Source organism: Mus caroli, unplaced genomic scaffold (assembly GCF_978045245.1).
Source record: "Mus caroli unplaced genomic scaffold, Mus_caroli_1 scaffold_13, whole genome shotgun sequence".
NCBI classification, from domain to species: Eukaryota; Metazoa; Chordata; class Mammalia; order Rodentia; family Muridae; genus Mus; species Mus caroli.
The window spans coordinates 119491899-119510122 of record NW_028227268.1 but is presented as its reverse complement, the minus strand read 5'-3'; the positions used below and the strand labels follow the sequence as shown (position 1 = coordinate 119510122).

At 48.9% G+C, this 18224-nt stretch overlaps 1 protein-coding gene across 1 annotated transcript; it reads left to right on the top strand.

Annotated features, from left to right (window-relative positions):
• The first annotated feature begins 2019 nt into the window (after positions 1-2019).
• Pes1 (pescadillo ribosomal biogenesis factor 1) lies at positions 2020-17443 on the top strand. The gene is made up of 14 exons (XM_085829152.1): positions 2020-2114; positions 6254-6333; positions 7182-7335; positions 8447-8556; positions 10999-11260; positions 13611-13727; positions 13820-13894; positions 14112-14198; positions 14363-14493; positions 15046-15171; positions 15292-15476; positions 15902-16065; positions 16154-16315; positions 17054-17443. The coding sequence occupies exons 1-14, from the start codon at positions 2091-2093 to the stop codon at positions 17135-17137; spliced, it is 1761 nt and encodes a 586-aa protein (XP_085685278.1). The 5' UTR covers positions 2020-2090; the 3' UTR covers positions 17138-17443.
• Positions 17444-18224: the final 781 nt, after the last annotated feature.

Sequence of the window (18224 nt, the reverse complement as noted above, 5' to 3'; positions counted from 1 at the left end):
GCCGTCGGGTCCTTCCTGGTACATGGGTACTGCTTGGGCTCTGCTGCAGGTCATGTTCTCAGGCTCCCTTTTCTTTTCTTTAAGATGAAGGCTGGTCCCAAGATGGAGTAGGTTTGGCCTCTCACTATATGTTCAGAAGTGTATGAATAAAGTTGACTGGTTGTTTTAGTGTTTTTGTTGTTGTTGTTTTGACAGGATTTCCCTGCATGGCACCCACTGGCCCTGAACTCAGAGATCCTACTGCCTCTGCCTCCAGGATGCTGGGAATAAAGGTGTGCGCCACCACACCTAGCCGATGTTCCCTTTTTTAAAAGAAAGAGAAGTGCTCTCTAAATCTAAAACTGCTAACTTTTGTAATGCTAGGCTGACTGGCAAGTGAGCGTAAGGGATCCAATTATCCCATGGCCAATTAGTGCTTCCCCTCTCTCTCCGACCAGATCTGGTATTACAGCCCCCACTGCAACTTTTGTTTTCTTTTCTTGAGACAGGGTTTCTCTTGTGACCCTGGCTGTCCTGGACCGTACTCTGAGGACCAGGTTGGCCTAGAACTCAAAGATTCATCAGCCTCTGCCTTCTGAGTGCCTGCACACAACTTTTTTTTTTTTTTTTTTGTATTTTGGTACTTTATTTTACTATAAATATAAATTCAATATATGGAAATCACACAGTTTCTTTTTTAAAGAGATAAATGATGCATACTGTATCAAGTATACAAAACCACTCTTATAAATACTGATAAAGAGAATGTTCATTCTTATTAAACTCACCTTTCAAAGTTCCATTTCAGCTATACATAACTTTAAGCAGAAAACCAAGATTTTTTTTTACATTTTGAAGTAAAAGTAATAAAATTTAAAGGAAATTGATTTTAAAAAGTCATAAATTTTAACTTTTTTATAAACATGAAATTACCACCTTTAAGACTGACTTAAACCTATCATCAGATTTCATAATAAGTTTAAAAATTATAGATGGAATGATATGTTTTAAATGTGCGCACAACTTTTGTGTGTGTTGCAGATCCGAACTCCATATCCTTATGCTTGCATGTCAGGAATTCTGTCCACTGGGCCATCTCCTCAGTCCTGTTGTTTTCTTAGTTTGTTGTTTTGAAACACTATCTCTAGCCCAGGCTGGCCTGAAACTTGTGCTCTCCCAGCCTCAGACTCCTGTGTGCTGGGATTACAGGCACCACCATCATGCTATGCCTTCCATTATTTTTCTTTCTTTTCATTTTTGTTTTGTTTTTCTGAGACAGTGCGTCACTCAATACCCTCGCTGTCCTGGAACTTAGCCTCGGACTCACAGAGATCTGTCCCTTCTGCCTCAACTCATTCCCCAAATATAAGCGGTTCCTTAGACCCTCTCCGTGTCCGTGGGAGGTCAAAGGTTGGCCTTTGCTCTATTTTATTCTAACTTGAGCAAACAAACTAGGTGCAGCTGAATCCAAGGCCAACAAGGCAAAATCTGACCAGCCGGGTTTACAACGCCTAGCAACCGTTGCCATGATAATTGAACTCCCTTAAACTCACTGGCCAGTCAGCCTACCATTACAAAAGCTAGTAGCTTTAGGTTTAGTGAGCATTTCTGATTTTGTTTTGTTTTTTAAAGAAAACATCAGCCAGGCGTGGTGGCACACACCTTTAATCCCAGTACTCTGGAGGCAGAGGCAGGCGGATCTCTGGATTAGAGACCAAACTACAGAGCTCCCTGAATCCCAGAAGGCTCGGGGCTGTCTCCCATCCCTTCAGTCCTGCTGTATCCCAAAATGCACTGGGGCTCGCGTGCTCAAACAACCGTGTCTAGGGTGGTTATAAAACTGCCTAAATTTCCATGTTGCTTTAAAGCTTGTCTATAAATTTTGGCAACTAAGAAAAGGACTGAAAGAACTACCACAATTATTGAGCTTTAGAGAATTTGGTTGTAAATAACGAGGTCGCCAAAAGCACAACTTTCTCTGGATTTGGACAGGCATATTTTCAGACATCCCTCAGCTGGCGGCGTGGGGTCCTTCAGGGCCCTAGGCAGGGCACGTGCGGGAGGAAGTAGCTCTGCTGTTCTGGCTGCCTTGAGTTTCTCAACGTGGAGCTATGGGAGGTCTGGAAAAGAAGAAGGTGAGTGAGTTCCAGCGGAGGTCGGAGCTCGGGCTTTGTCACTTTCCCTGGCCTCTGGGGACCAAGAGGTCTTGAGACGGCCGCCGGAGCGAACCTGCTGCACGTAGGCCCCTGGAAGCCGGGAAGAACTGTGACGGACTTTCCTGTGGAAGGAGTTGTGGAGACAGGCGGAGCCGCCAAAAGAGTGATCAGTGACCAACGGGACGTAGAATTCATTATCAAGACTTGGGACTTTCTTAGTTGAGCCAGGCCCGGTCCTAGGTACTGGGAATTAAGAAGTAAGCAGTCAGATGCGGCCCCGCTTTCCCCGTGTCAACTTCAGATAAAGTGGCTAAGGGTTTTTAACGTGCGCTCCAGAGAAAGGGAGGGAGGGAGGAGCAGTAGAGTAGAGAGTATCAACCGGCGCTTAATCCGATCAGTGCTGTCCTGAAGGTCCTCTTCTGACGTAGCATTTTAGTGGAAATCACGACTTAAAGAACACTTAAGTCTGGGGCATGAAAATTTTGGGAGGTGTGGATGGTCCCCAAGCTTCCCCTAAGAGAATTCTCGGCACTCAGAGAAAGGCGAGACTACTATCAGCGTGCAGCTGTAGCTTCCAGCCGTCTCTTACAGAAGTGCTTGATGGTTTATATGGGGTTAGACGTTGTCACAATCTTATATTTTAGGATGACCCTTTTGTTCCTTTACAGGCTTCTGGTTATGATAGTTTTATCTTTAGCAGATGGAACTTGCTATCCGTGTGATATTGGTGGTGGTCAATTCTCAAGGGAGAAAGTGACCTTTTTTTTTTTTTTTTTTTTTAGAAAAGGGGAAAGGGTGAGCAGGTTAAAAGCAGAAGTCAGTACAGTTTTAGCTCTGTTGTCTCGGATCAGAGGCAGTTTCTTCTTCCTATGCAACCTTGTTTCCCAAGTTTAAGCTTCTTAATCATAATTAATGTGAAAGCTTGCTGTTTTTCTTTTTTCCTTCAGAAGTGCTTAGCAGAGAAAACAGAAGTGAATTCCGGGGCCAGTAGGAAGGAGAGGCAGGCGGTGTGCAGGGTTTTTGAAAGACAGCAGCATGGCTGTGAGATGTAAATAAGCAAGGTGCTGTCTAGGTGGGGTTGGGGCCTTATCATGTGAGCTGGAACTTATTCTGAGTGGAGAAGACAAATAAAGAAAGTGACTTGATCTGAGTTATTCTTGCTTCTGTAAGGAGACTGTGGGTATGAAGGAACTTTGGGGTAGGAATGAAGAAGAGATGGGCTCAAGTCTTTCCTTTGACTTGCAAGTTTCTGGTACCAATCTGCTTTGTTGTTTTTAGTTACTTTTTTAAAAGTCATTTTTAATTTATTTTTATGTATATGAGTGCTCTATCTGCATGTACACCCGCATGCCAGAATACGGCATCAGATCTCATTATAGAAGGTTGTGAGCCACCATGCGGTTGCTGGGAATTGAACTCTGAACCTCTGGAAGAGCAGCCAGTTCTCTTAACCACTGAGCCATCTCCCCAGCCCCTTTAATTACTTTTTTGAGACTATAATTGCATTATTCCCCCTTTCCCTCCAAACCTTTCCAGATATTCTCATTTGCTCTCCTTCAAATTCATGGCCTCTTTTTAAAATGATTTTTATATAATATAGTATATATATGTACATATATGTTCCTAAATACATAAATACACCTGCTATATACGTGTGTGTGTGTGTGTGTATGTGTGTGTGTCAGCGCCAGGGTTGACCGTTTGGTATTGGATAGCTAATTGGTCTGTTCTTCCCTGGGTAATACTGTTTCTGCCACTCACAGCATTAGTTGCCTGTAGGGTTCACATCTCTTGGGCTTTCTTGTATCCATGTTAGCAAGTCTGTTGTCCTTGTTCAGCTTATGTTAGGCAGCCATGTTGGGAGACTTTCTGGGTGTAGGACACAGATCTCAGCAAACTTGCTGAGCCTCTGGCTCTTAGAGGTTTCCAGTTCCGTCTTCGGCAGCGATCCCTGCGCCTCGGGTGTAGGAGCTGTTTTGTAGATGTGTTCACTGGGAGATGGGCTCCTCAGCCCTGCACTCTGGTTGGTTGTGGTTTTCTGTAATGGTCTCTGTTGCACAGAAGTTTTGAGATGAGGACTACACTTCTCTGTGGGTGTAAGGACAAATGCTTCTGAGTGTAGTCGGGGTTATGCTGGTTTGTGAGGTGTAAGGACAAATGCTTCTGAGTGTAGTCGGGGTTATGCTGGTTTGTGAGGTGTAAGGACAAATGCTTTGAGTGTAGTCGGGGTTATGCTGGTTTGTGAGGTGTAAGGACAAATGCTTCTGAGTGTAGTCGGGGTTATGCTGGTTTGTGAGGTGTAAGGACAAATGCTTCTGAGTGTAGTCGGGGTTATGCTGGTTTGTGAGGTGTAAGGACAAATGCTTTGAGTGTAGTCGGGGTTATGCTGGTTTGTGAGGTGTAAGGACAAATGCTTTTGAGTGTAGTCGGGGTTATGCTGGTTTGTGAGGTGGTGGTTGTAGGTTCTCCTCCAGGATTGCATAGCCCTGGGTAGTTGGCTGGGCGTGCTTGTCCTATGTTGAGAGGGTCTTAAGTCCAAGTAGAAAATTTTTTGTTACTGCCCTGGTGTTCACACCTCTCCTGCCCCCTTTACTTTACTGTGCCGTGCTGACTGCTGCTGTGGTTTGTAGACATCACACCTGGGCAGGACTGCGGTTGCTGCCCTCCCGGTACCATGAAAGCTGGGCCTCGGGGAGGAGGCCTGCAGGTCAATTTCCTCAGTGGCCTCTGATTCCTGCCTCTGAAGTGCATGGTGATTGCAGCAGTAGGGATTTAGTTCCTCCTCTGGGGAGTAACCAAGGGCAGCATTAGTAGTCTGTAGTGGGGTTAGTGGTGGGATGGGGGCTCACTGTTACCACAGGCTGGCCTGGAACTCATGATCTTCCTGTTTCTACTTCCTGAGTTTGGAATTACAGGTGCTTACCACCATGCCTAGCTCAGTGGGAAATACTTTTCTTTTTCACATTTATTTAGTGTGCGTGTGTGTGTGTGTGTGTGTGCGTGTGTGTGTGCATATGTGTCCCAAAGAACCACAGTGCACATGTGGAGGTCAGAGGACAGTTTGCAGGAGTCGGTTCTCTCCTCCCACTCTATGTGTTTAGGGATCAGGACTGGTGACAGCTTTTACCTGATGAGCCCTCTCACTGGCCTCAGTGGGAAACATTTATGATGCAAACTGGGAAGTGCATCCTTGGCTACCCCAAGGCTTAGCCTGGGCTGTTCCCAGTAGACAGTGGATGGCTACAGGATAGGCTGCATAGTGTTTCATGGCTGTGGGGGCTAGGGGACTACATAGGTAGTTCAGGGGGCTTTGACTCTTAGAGCTGGACCTGGGTATAGAAGCTCCTGCCCTCGCTTCAGAGGAGGGTCTTATCTGGGGTGGAGGTGGGTGGCTATTGTTTCAGGCTCTCTGGAACCGGATGCTGTTTTTCTCTCTAGCAATGATATAAACGAAAAGCACCATCTTAACACTACAGATACCCAGACGATTGACCAAGACAGCTTGCTTCTTGGAAGCAAGTTAGAAACCAGGCCCATTGTCTTCCTCACCCTCAGCATCTAGCTTAAAGCTTTGAACATAGTTACTGTCTGATGAATGAAGGGGACTTGAGGGGGGGTGGTGGCTTACGGCAAACATTTTCAATTAGAGTGATATTACCCCTGAGGGAGCGGGAAATGACCAGGAGATAACTTAGGTTTTACAGTGCCTTGCAAGTCTATTTCAAAGGAACATAATCTACGCAGATCTTTAGTAGTACTAATATTCAAAGGGGCTGAGGGGAGGAAAGTGTGAGTGGTTGCTTGTGGGGTCCATATAAAAAGTCTAGTGGTGAGGGGGTTATAAAAGGACAAATAAGATACAAGATTAGTTAGACATCCAGGCTCTGGACTCGGGCCTGGCTTTAGAGAGATTCAACCCTAGCTTTTTTTTTTTTTTTTTTTTTTTTTTTATGTGCATTGGTGTTTTATCATGTACGTGTGTGTGAGACTGTCAGATCTTGGAGGATCTGCCACCTGCCCAGAACCTTAGCTGTCTCTAGAATTCACTTTCTCCACAGTTGGACGTCACTCACTGCAGTCATTGCTAATGAAGAATTGTTTGTTTTTTCTTCCCTAAGTATGAACGAGGCTCTGCCACCAATTATATTACCCGAAACAAGGCCAGGAAGAAGCTGCAGCTGAGCCTGCCTGACTTCAGGTGAGGTTGGAGAGGAGCAAAATCGGGGTCCCAATGAGTGCACAGTGAAAGCTCAGCCGCCTCCCAGTCTCCCTGAGCTGCTGTGGGCTCTGTAATAGTCTTCCTCACTGCTTTGCTGGGAGCTGTGCTCTGCCATCTATGGCCTGGGGAAGAACCAGAGGACTGGTTCTTCGGGTTGGGCTTTTTTACTCCCTTTGACAGAAGACCTGAGTCCTCCAGCTCTGTCTTGTAGAGTCAGATCTAGATGTTTCTGCAGTCAGTGGGTCCTTCCATCAGGCTAATCCTGACCTCTCCCCTCTGTGTGTGTGTGTGTGTGTCTGTGTGTCTGTGTGTGTTTTGGTTAGAGATTTTTGTTGTTTTGAAGAGAATTTCTTGTTTGCTTGGTTCTTTTATTTGTTTGGGTTTTTTTTTTTTGCAGGGTGGACATTGAATCAAGGGCCTCACATAATGCTACTCAAACACTCTGCCACTAAGCTATATTCCCAAGCCTGTTTTTTTCTGTTTGTTATGAAAAACAAACTCCCATAGTCCAGACTGGCCTTAAACTTGCGCTCCTCCTGCCTCAGCCTCCTGAGTGCCAGGAGGACAATATGTACCACTGTGCCTGGCTGTCCCTCAGCCCTTTGTCCTTAATATGTCTGAACTGTTGACTTCTCAGTATGGTGTTTTCTGGTTGCTTTGTCAGTGTCCTTTCTACTTTCACTGTATGTTTAGGACTTGTGATCATCAGACAAACCCACTTGAAAGATCTCCAAGCACAGAATCCCATGGTTCTTGGTCACTCGTGATTTCTAGGCCCAGCTGTGGCTTTGCCCCTTTGATGATTTAATAGATGGCTTATCTTCCAGGCGGCTCTGCATCCTGAAAGGTATTTATCCTCACGAACCCAAGCATAAGAAGAAAGTTAACAAGGGTTCCACAGCAGCCCGGACATTTTACCTTATCAAAGACATTAAATTCCTCCTCCATGAGCCCATCGTCAACAAGTTCCGAGAGTACAAGGTGAGCCCTGGATTCTGGGCGTTTGCAGCGTTATGAGTCCCTGACCTTGGCCAGGTTGCTGAGCCACACTGAGGGTCGTCATTCAGGTTCAGTAAGATTGCTTGTCTAAACATCCTTTGCATGGGACCTATGCATAATGTTAACCACCTCTGCCCCTTCAAAGAAGATGATTACTATTATTTTTGCCCACAAGGGGAAGCTGGTACCATTTCAGGGGCCTTTGGTGCCTTCTCTGCTCCTCAGTCCTTATTCTAGCTCTTTGTCAGATTGCTTCCAAGGCACCTGCTTTAGTTCCATACACAAGCATACATGCTCAAATGCCACAGGGACCAGGAGTCAAGGAGCGGTGAGTCCTGCACCGCAGAATGCTGCTGTTGCTGCTGAGTGCTGTCCTAGTGTTAGGGATGAAATGGGCTCAAGACCAACACTTGACTGAGAGTGGAAAGTAGACTTACTGAAATTAAACTGCTGTGTCTGGCTCTTGACTGGAAATGGGGTTCTACAAGGAGTGGAGGAGCCACCTGGTGGCCAGCAGGAGTCTGGGCAACCCCAGTGGCTGGCTTTTGCAGCTACATCAAACAGTGCTGGAAATAGGCAAGCAGTGGGAGATGTGTCCAAGACCTGCTGTTTATCAGCCCACATAACCATTCCGGCTTTCTGAGGAGCTCTGGGGCTCGTTTGAATAGTTCTTGGAAGGAAAACCACGTGTTGGTTTGGAAGATGTGGCCATGTAGTTTAACTCAGTTTTTTGTTGTTGTTTAACAACTAGTTTTTGGGTGGCTCCCATAGGAGTTTACAATAAGGGCTAGCTCCTCTAGCCATACTCTGCCTCAGTGCAAAACAGCTGATGTGCCTTCTCCTCCCAGGTAAATGTGGTGTCAACATAGCCTTGCATCAGAGGCGGGGCCCTAGGCCACCTCTGGTCATTATCATGGGTCTAGAGCTCCATGCAATGGGCTGTTTGGCATTCTTGAGCTGAGGGGCCTGTTGGCCCAGGCAAACAGGTATGACCAGTTTCAGAAAGCATTGAAAAGACCCTGCCCCATGTTCATCCTCCATGGAGGAGATGCTCAGAGGCTCTGGCTGCAGCCTCATTGGTCCCTTCTTCCAGGTGTTTGTTCGGAAGCTCCGCAAAGCCTATGGAAAGAGCGAATGGAATGCTGTGGAGCGCCTGAAGGACAATAAACCCTGCTACAAACTTGACCACATTGTCAAGGAGCGGTGAGTCCTGCACCGCAGAATGCTGCTGTTGCTGCTGAGTGCTGTCCTAGTGTTAGGGATGAAATGGGCTCAAGACCAACACTTGACTGAGAGTGCATGTCCTCTTAGACCAAAAGCCAAGCTAGCAATCAGAGTCCTGATTGTAAGTAGCATTGGGTACAGTAAGGGTTATAAGGCAGCATGGAGAGGGCTTAGGTGTATGGTACAATTGCATACTCAGAGAGGTATCTGGAAAATGACCTACTTGGGGCAGCCAGGAATACACTTCATGAGCAGAGACAGCAGTACCTTCAAAGGCCCCATGGTGGAAGAGCTGGAGCCATTAGTTCCCATACTACAGACTTAGAAAGCATGGTAAGAGAGGTCTGGTCTTAACTGTTTCTTGCTCAGCCTTCCAAAGACCCCTCCCAGTCACTAGCTGATCAGTGACTTCTGCCTTTTCTGGGGAATTGGGCAAATGCCTGAAGACCCTTGTAGTTCCTACAGTTTGGATGGAATGTGTTTGGTGTCTATAGGCTAGAAGCCAGCATTGGTGCTAAATATTCTTCAGTGTTCATAATAGTTCCCACAACACTTTGGCCTGGAACTACTACTAGGCCATTATCTCTGTTCTGTGCGGTGGTCTAGGCACACTTAGTTCCAGAATGAAGGGGCATAGCTTCCTTCCTGGGATATGGAGGGCCTTGGCCTGGAAGATAACAGTTAGTATCAGGAACTGAATGCCAGAGGACAGGAACTCCTGAGCAAGTACACGTTACTAACAGACATTTTGGTAGCTCCTGTCCTGCCTATGACATGACCCTTATATGGAAGAGATAGGGGGTGGGGGAACAAGCACCTGGGTTCACTTACAAAGCAAAAAGTCTCCTTTACCAGAACCAAAGCACCGGGAAACCAGGTGGTCTAGAAGAGGTGTGTGCTTGACCTACAAAGGACCTGGGGTGTTAGCTTTGTCTACAGAGTAGAAAGTTAGGAAACTTTGAGGCACCAAGGGGGCTGAGGAAGGATGCTGCCTCTGCCTCAGAAACCTAGGAAGCTGTCCCATCACCTGCCAGGTCCCTAAGGCTTCCCTTCATCTCTGCCTGCTTTTGTAGACCTGGCAGCCTTCTCAGTTGTAGTAAGTAGTGTTGTCTGTGCCCTTCAGAGCCCTTTATAACATGGCAGGGCAATCTTTGTTGTTGTTAAAGACAGGGTTTCTCTGTAGCTCTGGAACTTGCTCTATAGACCATGCTGACCTAAAAAATCTGCCCTGCCTCCCAAGTGCTGGAATTAAAGGTTTGAATGGTTTTTTGAGACAGGGTCTCACTAGCTCTGACTATCCTGAAATTCACTGGCCTCCAGCTCCCAGAGATCTCCTCCCTCCCTCCCTCCCACGTGCTGGGAGGATTAAAGGTGTGCTCCACCACACCTGGAAGACCCTTTCTTCCAGTGAACCTTCCTAGAATGTGGTTTAGATGCTAGCATCTCTGGAGATGCCTAGCTTGAGGAGGGAAACTGAGTCCTGCATATTTGTCTTTACTCAGGGTGTGTTTAGAGCCACAAGAGGTGGGTGGATTGGTGGTTTGATTTTTGAGATAAGATCTTACAGTGTAACCTAAGCTAAACTGGAACTCAGGATACTTCTGCCTCAGTCTCCCAAGTGCCGGGACTGCAGGTGTGCACCACCATAGCTGCTTAAAGACACCCTATTTTAAGTTATTTTTGTTCAGCAGTGCCTTTTTCTAGATAAAGCTGGAGCTAGATGAGGCCTAGTGACCCAGTTACGGTCACAGCTCAGTTCAGGTACCACGACTTGAGATGGAGTGTCTTTTGTGTCCCACACTTCTGTCCCTGTTTTTGGAAACCACCAAAGCAGTTGTGCTTTGACACCTTTTGAGACAGATAAGACCCTCTCAAAAAAATCATTCAACCCCAGCACTCTTGCCTAAGTGATACTTTGTCTGCTTCTTCACTCACCACGGCGATCCTGGAAATCCGTGATTACTCTAACTGGACATGGTCCCAGTTAGAGATGGCTCTGTCAGATACATGCATTGGACTGCTGAGAAACGGGAAGATAAGAAGACCAGCCAGGTGCCATTGCGGCTGGGGAAGGAAGCCCACTTTCCCTGGCCTACTAGGTCGACTTCCCATTTTTCCTTTTTCACTTTGGGCCTTTCCAGTTTCAAGTAGAGTCAAAGAGCCATCAACTTGGTGTCCTCGTTCACAGAAGGTAACATGGGGAAAGTTCCTGAGGTCCCAAGAGTTCACTGGAACTTTCTAGTTTTCAGTGGCTACGGGATTGTTTGCAGATGCATGGCCAGCTGTGGGAAAGCAGCTGTGTTGCTATCACCATCTCAGGAAGTAGCTGTGGCAGTGCCTAGCTTGGGTGTCAAGGCCTCTGGCTAGAGGGCCTTGGAACCCAATGGAGTGGGCATGAGTGCTGCCCTCACCACCCCGCAGGTACCCCACATTTATCGATGCTCTGCGGGACCTCGATGATGCCCTGTCAATGTGCTTCCTCTTCTCCACCTTCCCTCGGACTGGCAAGTGTCACGTGCAGACCATTCAGTTGTGCCGCCGGCTCACTGTGGAGTTCCTGCACTACGTCATCACTGCCCGAGCCCTGCGCAAGGTCTTCCTGTCCATTAAAGGCATTTATTATCAGGCTGAGGTGCTGGGTCAGCCCATCGTATGGATTGCACCCTATGCTTTCTCCCATGATGTAAGTGTGCCTATTGGCAGGGCTTTGTGCTGTTTCCTGGAAAGGTGTTGGTGGGGTGTTGTCTTGGAGTCTAGCCCTTGCTTGGTTCCTGATTATTGGCTGCTGTGCGTGAGGAGAGCCGGGGACAGAATAGGGAATATGCTCTACAGCCCAATCGGTCAGTAACCCTGATCAGTCACAGTTCTCGGTGTGATATGAGCATAGACCCATAGGCTAAGCCTGACTGTCCCACTCCAGCACCCCTGCTAGAGCAGTGCTTCTCAGCCTTCCCGATGCTGCCATTCTTTAACACGCTTCCTCATGGTGTGGTGACCCCAAGCATAAAGTTATGTTTGTTGCTACTGCGTAACTAAATTCACTGTTATAAATCATAATGTAAATACCTGATGTGAATACGGACATTGAGAACCGCTGTGCTAGACGGTCTTGGACATGTTCCTTCACCTTCTGCTTCAGTTAATATGCTACCATCTTCTCAGCCTTGCCATGAGGACTTCAGGGAAAAGAAGTCTTGAAAGAGCCTGGTTCTGAATGGTAGCAGCCTTTGTGCTTACATGGCAGTGAGAGCAGCTTTGGAGGCCAGGGATGCCTGGTGCTTTGTACAGCTACCACCTGGATCAAACGGCAGAGCCCAGCCCTCCTCTCAGACCCACCGGGGTCCTTGTTCCCACTCTGTCATGTCATGACATACCATAACAGAAGTACTTTGCTCCTGTCTCCTCTGCCGCACGGAACACAGGATGACTCCAGAGAAGGGAGCACGAGAGGCACTTAGCACATGGTGTTGCCTCCTGTTGGCTTCTCTGTAAATCCCGGGGGCTCTTCCTAGGGCAGAGCTAAGAGGACTCTGATTTTGCTTTCTATGGAAGCCTTATTAGCTCCCCATCCCCATCCCTGAGGATTAGGTCCACTAGGCTTGCCCCGGAATTGTCAGTCTGTGGGAGGTACTTGGCTTCCTTTTCTGCTTGTTTATTTAGTAGGAATTGGTACCTTGTATGGATAACAGTTGTTGCAGAGTAAACTGAGGTTCTGTGCTTCTGGGGTTCATCTGAAGCTGGAACCTGCCCTGTCTCTGGTTCACTTCCAGTTTTCCCAGAGGCAGGCTTGGGAAGCGAGGGTACATGGCCCTTCTTCCCCTCTCCATTTCTCTGCTCCTCCTCCTTCCTGCCTAACTTCTTTGGTCCTTTCTGTCTTTCCTTCTCTGTGATGTCGAACTCCCATTATGCTCAGACTGGTCTTTCTGTGTCCTTGGAGTGGTGAATAGGGCCCTGTGAGGACCAGCCTCCACACAGCTGGCTCTGGGGGAGGGGCATGGGCTAGCCATGCCTCCTTCCTCCCAGCTTGCTGCCGACTGCTTCCTCTCAGCGACGGGTGGTTGTAACAAGGACCCCCATGTGCCCCTCCTCTGGGCAGCCAGTGCTGGGCATACATACAGCAGTGGGACTTGGGGTAAGGCAGTGATGAGGGCAGGGTGTACCTGCCCTGCTCAGTACCATGGAAAAGGGTGTTTGTGTTCCAATTCCTAACAGGGAAACTCTGGTGGCATAGGGTGCTGCCCAGTAGCAAGATGGAGAACTAGCTCAAAGTTCTGGGTACCCCAAGCTGAAGGTACCTTGTGATCGTGATCAGTTTTGACAGTTCTTATTAATGGTTCCTGTGTATTGTGCCTCCCAATGGTTAGCAAGGCTTGGTGGGGCTCCTGGGTAGGCCGCTTTGACTTTAGAGGGTAGGCCTACTCAGAATTGAGACACTTTAGTCTAGCTTTAGATGAGCTATGCACCTCTCTGCCTGCTGGGATCTACCTCTGCTCAGCCTAGTATTGGGCTGGGTTAGAGATGGAAATGCTAAATTGTGAGCTTCATCACAGACTCTCCAGGATATGGAGGGATTGAGTTCTGCTCACCTGCTACAACCAGTGGCACCTGGCTTTCCAAGGCACCTTAGTCAGTAGATGCCTGTCATTCCTTCTGGGCATGGACCATGTGCTACACACATAGGCCTTGCTGGGCTCTGGGAAAGTTGCTTTCCTAGTGCTCAGAGCAGCCCTGAAGCAGACCTTAAATACATTCTGGGATGGGTGGGCGAGAAGGCATATGCCCTATGTCCCCCTGACAATTGACAGAGAAGTGGGAGGGCCGGGAAGAGATAGGGCAGGCTGCAGGGGAGCACTGTAGATCCCCTTGCCTCTGTCCTGGTCCCCTGTATCACATGGGAACCTGGCACTGGCCTCCATAGCCTTTAAGGCCTCTGTCCAGAGCCTCACTTGTGCTTAAGGTGCCTGTGGGTTTGTGGGCGCACCTACCTCCCCCCTGTGCTAACGAATGCTGATATGCCTGTCTCATACCTTCAGCATCCAACAGATGTGGACTACAGGGTCATGGCCACCTTCACTGAGTTCTATACCACGCTCCTGGGCTTTGTCAACTTCCGTCTCTACCAGTCACTCAACCTTCACTACCCACCGAAGGTAGCCCTAGCACCTTCTCCCTTAGCCTGGGTCTAGCCCTTCTATCCCCACACAGAGGCAAGAGACTATAGGTGTCGCTTTCCATTTCTCAGCTTGAAGGTCAAGCCCAAGCAGAGACAAAGATCAGCGAGGACACATATGCACTGGACTCTGAGAGCTCTATGGAGGTAAGATAGGCTTTGGGAGGTATGGCCTTACATCATTCAGATGGTCTTTGTACTTGGATAGTTAGGCGTTTTGTTAGGCGGGTTGTCTGAAGACTTACCCTTAGAACCCAGACCCAAAGTGACCCTGTAGCTGGTTTTGTTCCCTACCCACCCCACCCCCAGACGAGGTTCCCTGCCTGCAAGCAGGCCTCCTTGCAATTGTACTCTCTCCCTACAGAAACTGGCTGCCCTCAGTGCCAGCCTGGCCCGAGTGGTGGTGCCTGCTATAGAGGAGGCTGAGGCTGATGAATTCCCTGCTGATGGGGTGAGTGAGTACTGTGCTGCCTTCCTTCCTGGAGTGCACAGGGTGGGACAGGATGAGGGATGGGGCCAGTACCTAGAAGCTGTGGGATAGAAGGAAACTCCAGTCTCTGTCTTCTGGTGGAAATGGCTGGCCTGGTTGTGTGAAGCTTGGCCCCTTCTCTGCAGGAGGTGACAGCACAGGAGGAAGATCGGAGGAAAGATCTGGAGGCACAGGAAAAGCACAAGAAACTCTTTGAAGGCCTGAAGTTCTTCCTGAACCGAGAGGTGCCCCGTGAAGCATTGGCCTTCATCATCAGGTGGGGAGGCTTTAGCCAACCCATATGTACAGCTCCTATGCTGTACAGTGTTCCAGTCTTCATCCGAGCCTGGAGGCCTGTTGATAACATCATGAGCGTGTCTCCACTTCTCACCGAGCAATTATGTACAGATTGCTTGGCCAGACCTCATGCAAACATCTTCAGAGCACTCAGCTGCAGGGAGATCTGCTGTTCTGTTACTAGCTGAGGTCTTTTTTTTTTTTGGGGGGGGGGGGGAGGGTTGAGACAGGGTTTCTCTGTATAGCCCTGGCTGTCCTGGAACTCACTTTGTAGACCAGGCTGGCCTCGAACTCAGAAATCCGCCTGCCTCTGCCTCCCAGGTGCTGGGATTAAAGGCGTGCGCCACCACGCCCGGCAATAGCTGAGGTCTTAACTGCACCAGGAGTGTAGTTGTTATCCCAGACAGAAGGCTCTGGGGCAGGAATAGGCACTTCCTAGAAGGGTGGATTTGTAGGTAGTAGATGCAGAGAAACCAGCTTGCAAGGCAGGCATCTAGTGCCTAAACAACTTATGGTTTTCCTGTGCCTGTAGGAGTTTTGGTGGGGATGTATCCTGGGACAAGTCTCTGTGTATCGGAGCCACATATGACGTCACAGACTCATGCATCACCCACCAGATTGTTGACCGGCCGGGGCAGCAAACCCCCATCATTGGCAGGTAGATTTTCAAGGCCCTCGTGTGCCTTGTAGGGGAGGTTGTGTGCCCTAGGCCTTGGTGATACAGTGGTAGCTCTGGTTATTCCCTTGTGACATTTCTTTGCTGGCTGCTCTGCACCAGGTACTATGTACAGCCCCAGTGGGTCTTCGACTGTGTGAACACCCGGCTCCTCCTGCCTGTGGCAGAGTACTTCCCCGGGATGCAGCTGCCCCCGCATCTCTCACCCTTCGTATCTGAGAAGGAAGGAGACTACATCCCCCCTGAGAAGCTGAAGCTCCTGGCTCTGCAGCGGGGAGAAGACCCAGGTGAGCTGTGCAGGGGTGGGCAGTCGTATGGACAGGCTCCTCTGGGTGGCCCTGCCTCTGTGCCCAAGCTGGTCATTTCCCTTGGCTACAGAGTTGGCAGACCCCAAGACAGCTGGAGCAGAGAGCTCTCAGCCCTGCAGGCATTTCCAGTGTTAGTCTGGTGTTGACATTTGTAGTCATCTGAAGGGAGCAGTTAGCTGAGCGGCATGCCATAGGATTGTCAGTTTTCGCACAGGTATCAAGGGTGTTCAAGAGCGGGCCTTAGACTTTTCTTTGAAGGCAGCTCAGCTAGGGCTGTAGGAACTGTTGGGGGTCATTGGTAGGGCACCCTGGAGATGCATTTAGAATGCATGTAAGCAGCAGAGGCAAGTTGGTGCTGGGGAAGAGCAAATGTAGGCCTTTCAGAAGTTACCTGCTATCTACAGGAAACTTGGAAGAGGAGGAGGAGGAGGATGAAGATGATGACAACGAAGGTGATGTTGCAGCGGAAAATGAGGAGGAAGATGTGGAAGCTGAATCAGAGGAAGAGGAGGACAAGGAGGAGGAGGTGCGCCTGTCGGCCTTGGAGCAGCACAGGCTGGAAGAGAAGGTAGGGAAGCACTAGGCAGCGCTATCCCTGGGAAGCAGCCTGGTTAGCCCAGAAGGCCACATTCACATGCAGATGCACTGTTCCCCAGAAACCCCAGGTTATGGCCGGCACTGTGAAGCTGGAAGACAAGCAGCGGCTGGCCCAGGAGGAAGAGAGTGAGGCTAAGCGCTTGGCCATCATGATGATGAAAAAGCGAGAGAAGTACCTTTACCAAAAGATCATGTTTGGCAAGCGGCGCAAAATCCGAGAGGTAGGTTCCTGTCCTAGGATCAGGCCTCCACACAGCTGCACAGAGCTCTGGCCCGCAGGCTGTCTTCTGGACAGACGCTGGGCCATTTGATCCTGGCCTCTTCCTTTAGACTTTGTTGATTTGGTTTTATATAACTGGGAATAGAAACCTAGGTCTTATGCTAGACAGTCTCCACCACTAAGCAACATAGCTCTCTTGTGGATGGAGCTATCTCACAGACTCAGGAAGAACTGAAGAAAAAGGAAAAACAAAACAAAGCAGTTGAGCACTGAGGCCTCCAGAGGTGGCTGGCAGCCTTGCCTCTTAAATAACAGAACCATGTGTCTTCTCAGTTCTTCCTATGACACTAGTGTGACCACATTCTGGAGACACCCAGAGCAGACCCTGCCGACCTCTGACTGGTTCTTAGGAGCATTACTTGTAGCCCAGGAAGGAGTCTTGTTCCCTGTCTTGCCATCTTCTAGTAAAGGCTTGAGTGGAATTTGTCTTTCCCTCAGAGAAGTTAATGGAAGAGTAGGCCTGGATTCTCCAAGCTGGTGATCTGCGGACCATGAAATAACAACGAGCTGTACAGCAGTGGTAGGGCTCTGTCCTTTTGCCCTAAGGTTCAAGTTGAAATCTTTGGTAGCTTTTCTAGAATAGAAGTTCTGCTAGAAACATTAGCCCCAGTAAGGGAAGAGACTCCTCGCTTGCTCACCTCCTCCCTCCCCAGCCTGAGATCCTCTTTCCTTCCCACAGGCCAACAAGCTGGCAGAGAAGAGGAAAGCCCATGATGATGCTGTGAGGTCTGAGAAAAAGGCCAAGAGGACAAGGCCCGTGTGAGCTCCAGTCGTCCCTCACTGAGATTTGGACTTGGCAGAAGCAAGCTAGTGAAACACACATACACACCAGCCAGCACTCTCATACTTTGGTGGTGTGTGGCTAGCCCCAGCCGCCTTTGTGGTTCATGCCAGTGCCTGGGCAAAGAGGCCTCAACCCAACGCAGTTCTTAATCCAGGAGTCCGTCTGACATCCTCATTTTCCTTGGCTTTCCACAGCCTCCTACATAGCTGTGCCCATCCTGTGCTCAGGATGCTGTTGTGGAGTGAGGGTGGAGAGCTTTTATTATTAAATGGTTGGATCTTTACAGCCAATTGGATTCTGTGTTCAGAAGCCTCCCTGGGATTGGGGAGGTGTCATCTGGACAGATCCAGATGGGTTCAGGCACACTAGGACTCCCGAGTTCAAGGAAGGTAGAAAAGACACAGGTTCTGGGCCTGGGTTTCAGTCACACTTGCCCTGGCCTGGTTCCTGGTTCAGCTCAGGCTCTACTCTGATCCTCCTTCCTCCAGTTAGGGTTGGAGGTTCTGGAGCCTTCCCGCAAGCAGTATGCTTGTCCAGTTCAGTCACGGCCTATAAACAACTGGCTTCCCTCGCTTCCTGCTGCAGTTCCTGAGAAGGTGAAAGGAGGCATCTAAGTTAAGGTTTCCTTTGCTGTGATGAAGCACCATAACCAAAAAGTAAGCTGGGGAGAAAAGTGTGTATGGCTTACACTTCCACATTGTATGTACAAAAGTGTATATGGCTCACACTTCCACATTGCCACCCATTATTGAAGGAAGTCAGGACAGGAACTCAAAACAGGGCAGAATCCTGGGGGCAGGAGATGATGCAGAGTCAGAGAAGGGTGCTGTTTACTGGCTTGCTTTACAAGACTTGCTTAAATAGAACCCAGGACTACCAGCCTAGGGGTGGCACTACCTACCCTGGCCCTCCCCCATTGATCAGTAATTGAGAAAATGCCTTACAGCTGGATCTCCTGGAGGCATTTCCTCAACTGAGGCTCCTTCCTCTCTGATGACTCTAGCTTGTGTCAAGTTGACACACAAAACAAGCCAAAACAACTGACGCCTTGTCAATCTGATGCACA

Bases quoted from the DNA above. Each gene is read 5' to 3' on its own strand.
- Pes1 (XM_085829152.1), top strand. From the start codon at position 2,091: ATGGGAGGTCTGGAAAAGAAGAAG. The intron at 15,477-15,901 runs GTGAGCTGTGCA...TGCTATCTACAG, and splicing joins GCAGCGGGGAGAAGACCCAG to GAAACTTGGAAGAGGAGGAG. The intron at 16,316-17,053 runs GTAGGTTCCTGT...TCCTTCCCACAG, and splicing joins AGCGGCGCAAAATCCGAGAG to GCCAACAAGCTGGCAGAGAA.